This window comes from Egretta garzetta, unplaced genomic scaffold (genome assembly GCF_000687185.1).
Source record: "Egretta garzetta isolate BGI_Z169 unplaced genomic scaffold, ASM68718v1 scaffold215, whole genome shotgun sequence".
Classification (NCBI taxonomy): Eukaryota; Metazoa; Chordata; class Aves; order Pelecaniformes; family Ardeidae; genus Egretta; species Egretta garzetta.
This window is the reverse complement of record NW_009259719.1, coordinates 7331454-7333120: the sequence shown is the minus strand read 5'-3', so window position 1 is coordinate 7333120 and position 1667 is coordinate 7331454. Positions and strand designations below refer to the sequence as shown.

Below are 1667 nucleotides of genomic sequence, written 5' to 3'. Positions count from 1 at the left end.
CTGTTGCTGTGTGTGTTGTGTGCCCGCTCGGCCAAGGGGGGCTGTCACCAGGACCCCAGCCCCGCTCCGCCACTCGGTTGCATCCAGCACAGTATATATGCACCCGGTACGGCCCGACCTCTGGGCGTGCATATATAGGTATAGTTTCTGAAAATCCCCCCGCCGAGCATCCCTCCCCTCTCTCTCTGTCCGTCTCTCTCCCTCCTGGCCCCCAGCATCCCTGTCCCCCCTCCCCGCCGGATAACCTTCCCTTTCTGTTGCAGATTTTGAATACCTGCTGCCCAACAGCTTTGAGTCGGAGGGACATGTGTTCATTGCTCCCAGGTAGCTTTGCGTGTGCGCTTGCCGAGGTGTGCATCCACCCCGGCCCTGCTGCCAACCCCCCCATCGCCCCCCATCCTCACCTCATCGTGCCTTGTCCCCCCTCCCCGTCCCAATCGGGCCAAGCCCCTCAGTGCTCCCCAGAGAGGCTCCGCAAGCACCCTCCCTGCGGTGGGTACCAGCCCGGCGTGAGCGGGCACAGGGAGGAGCCGCATGCCCGGGGAGGGGGCCCAGCACCCAGGGCGACTGTATGATCTGCCGTTGGCGCTACCGTGCCCACGGGCCACTGGAAATTTTCAGAAACCGTATATCCCCGTCCCCCGTGGGTGTGTGAGTACCTGTATCTGTGCGTGTCGGTGTAGATATTGAGGTGGCTGCTCCCTCCAAGCAGGGGGCAGGGGGCCGGGGGCCGGGATGGGCTGGCTGGGGGGCGCATATATAGGTATAGTTTCGAAAAACCCCCCCGCCGAGCAAGGGGCTGGCGGTGGCATCATACAGTCGCGCTGGCGGTGGGGGCTTAGGAAAAGGAAGGGTAGGTTTTGGCTCAAATTCAGGATGCCCCAGGGGGGTTGGGGAGGCTGCTGGCTGCTGGCTGTGAAAAGGGACATGCAAACAGAAGTGTCCTCTGCCCTGGGCTGTGCCACCTAGCAGGGACAAAGGGCTGTCCCTTGGCTGGCTGTTCGGGGAGCCCCGTGGCTCTGCTGGCAACCCTGCCCTTCCCACAGCTGCAGCACAACCTCTGTCCAGCCCTAATTAGCATTACGAACTAATCAACTGTCACTTATACATCATTCCAACAGCTAAACAACCTGCTACTGGATGCTTTAGTATTGCGGTTCTTGGGGACTGCAGCAGGTCCTGCGGGTCCTACCACCTGCAGGTACCCCCTGCCCTCCCTGCCTACAGCAGCCATTGCTCGCTCACTTACACTAATTCTGGGTAAACAGCCCAAAACAGCAGCCCTGGCTTTTTGGGGGGACCTTCGTCCCCGGGTGCTGCACAGGGCAGCAGAGGTGAGGTCCGGGAAATGTAGGAGCCAAAGCAGAGTATTAGTGAGAAACAGAAAAACCCTATTACTAAAAAATTGGCTGGTAACTGTGCTAAGGGAATAAATATGGAGGCAATGTCTGAGCCCAAGGTCCAAGGCATGGGTCTGCCCCCAAACTGCCCCACACAGGCTGCGGTGATGGGGTCAGTGTTTGGCACGGGGCTCTCCAGCCGGTGCAGCCGGAGAGAAAAGGCGGGGTTTGAAAATCGGGCCAAGCCCCTCAGTGCTCCCCAGAGAGGCTCCGCAAGCACCCTCCCTGCGGTGGGTACCAGCCCGGCGTGGGCGGGCACAGGGAGGA

General features: G+C 60.8%; 1 protein-coding gene across 1 annotated transcript in view; it reads left to right on the top strand.

Annotated features, from left to right (window-relative positions):
• CACNA2D2 (calcium voltage-gated channel auxiliary subunit alpha2delta 2) overlaps nucleotides 1-1667 on the top strand; it is a 209305-nt gene that overhangs the window by 202253 nt on the left and 5385 nt on the right. The window contains exon 22 of the mRNA XM_035894677.1: nucleotides 264-324. Coding sequence (XP_035750570.1) covers nucleotides 264-324 — 61 coding nt within the window. The remainder of the gene's footprint in view (nucleotides 1-263; nucleotides 325-1667) is intronic.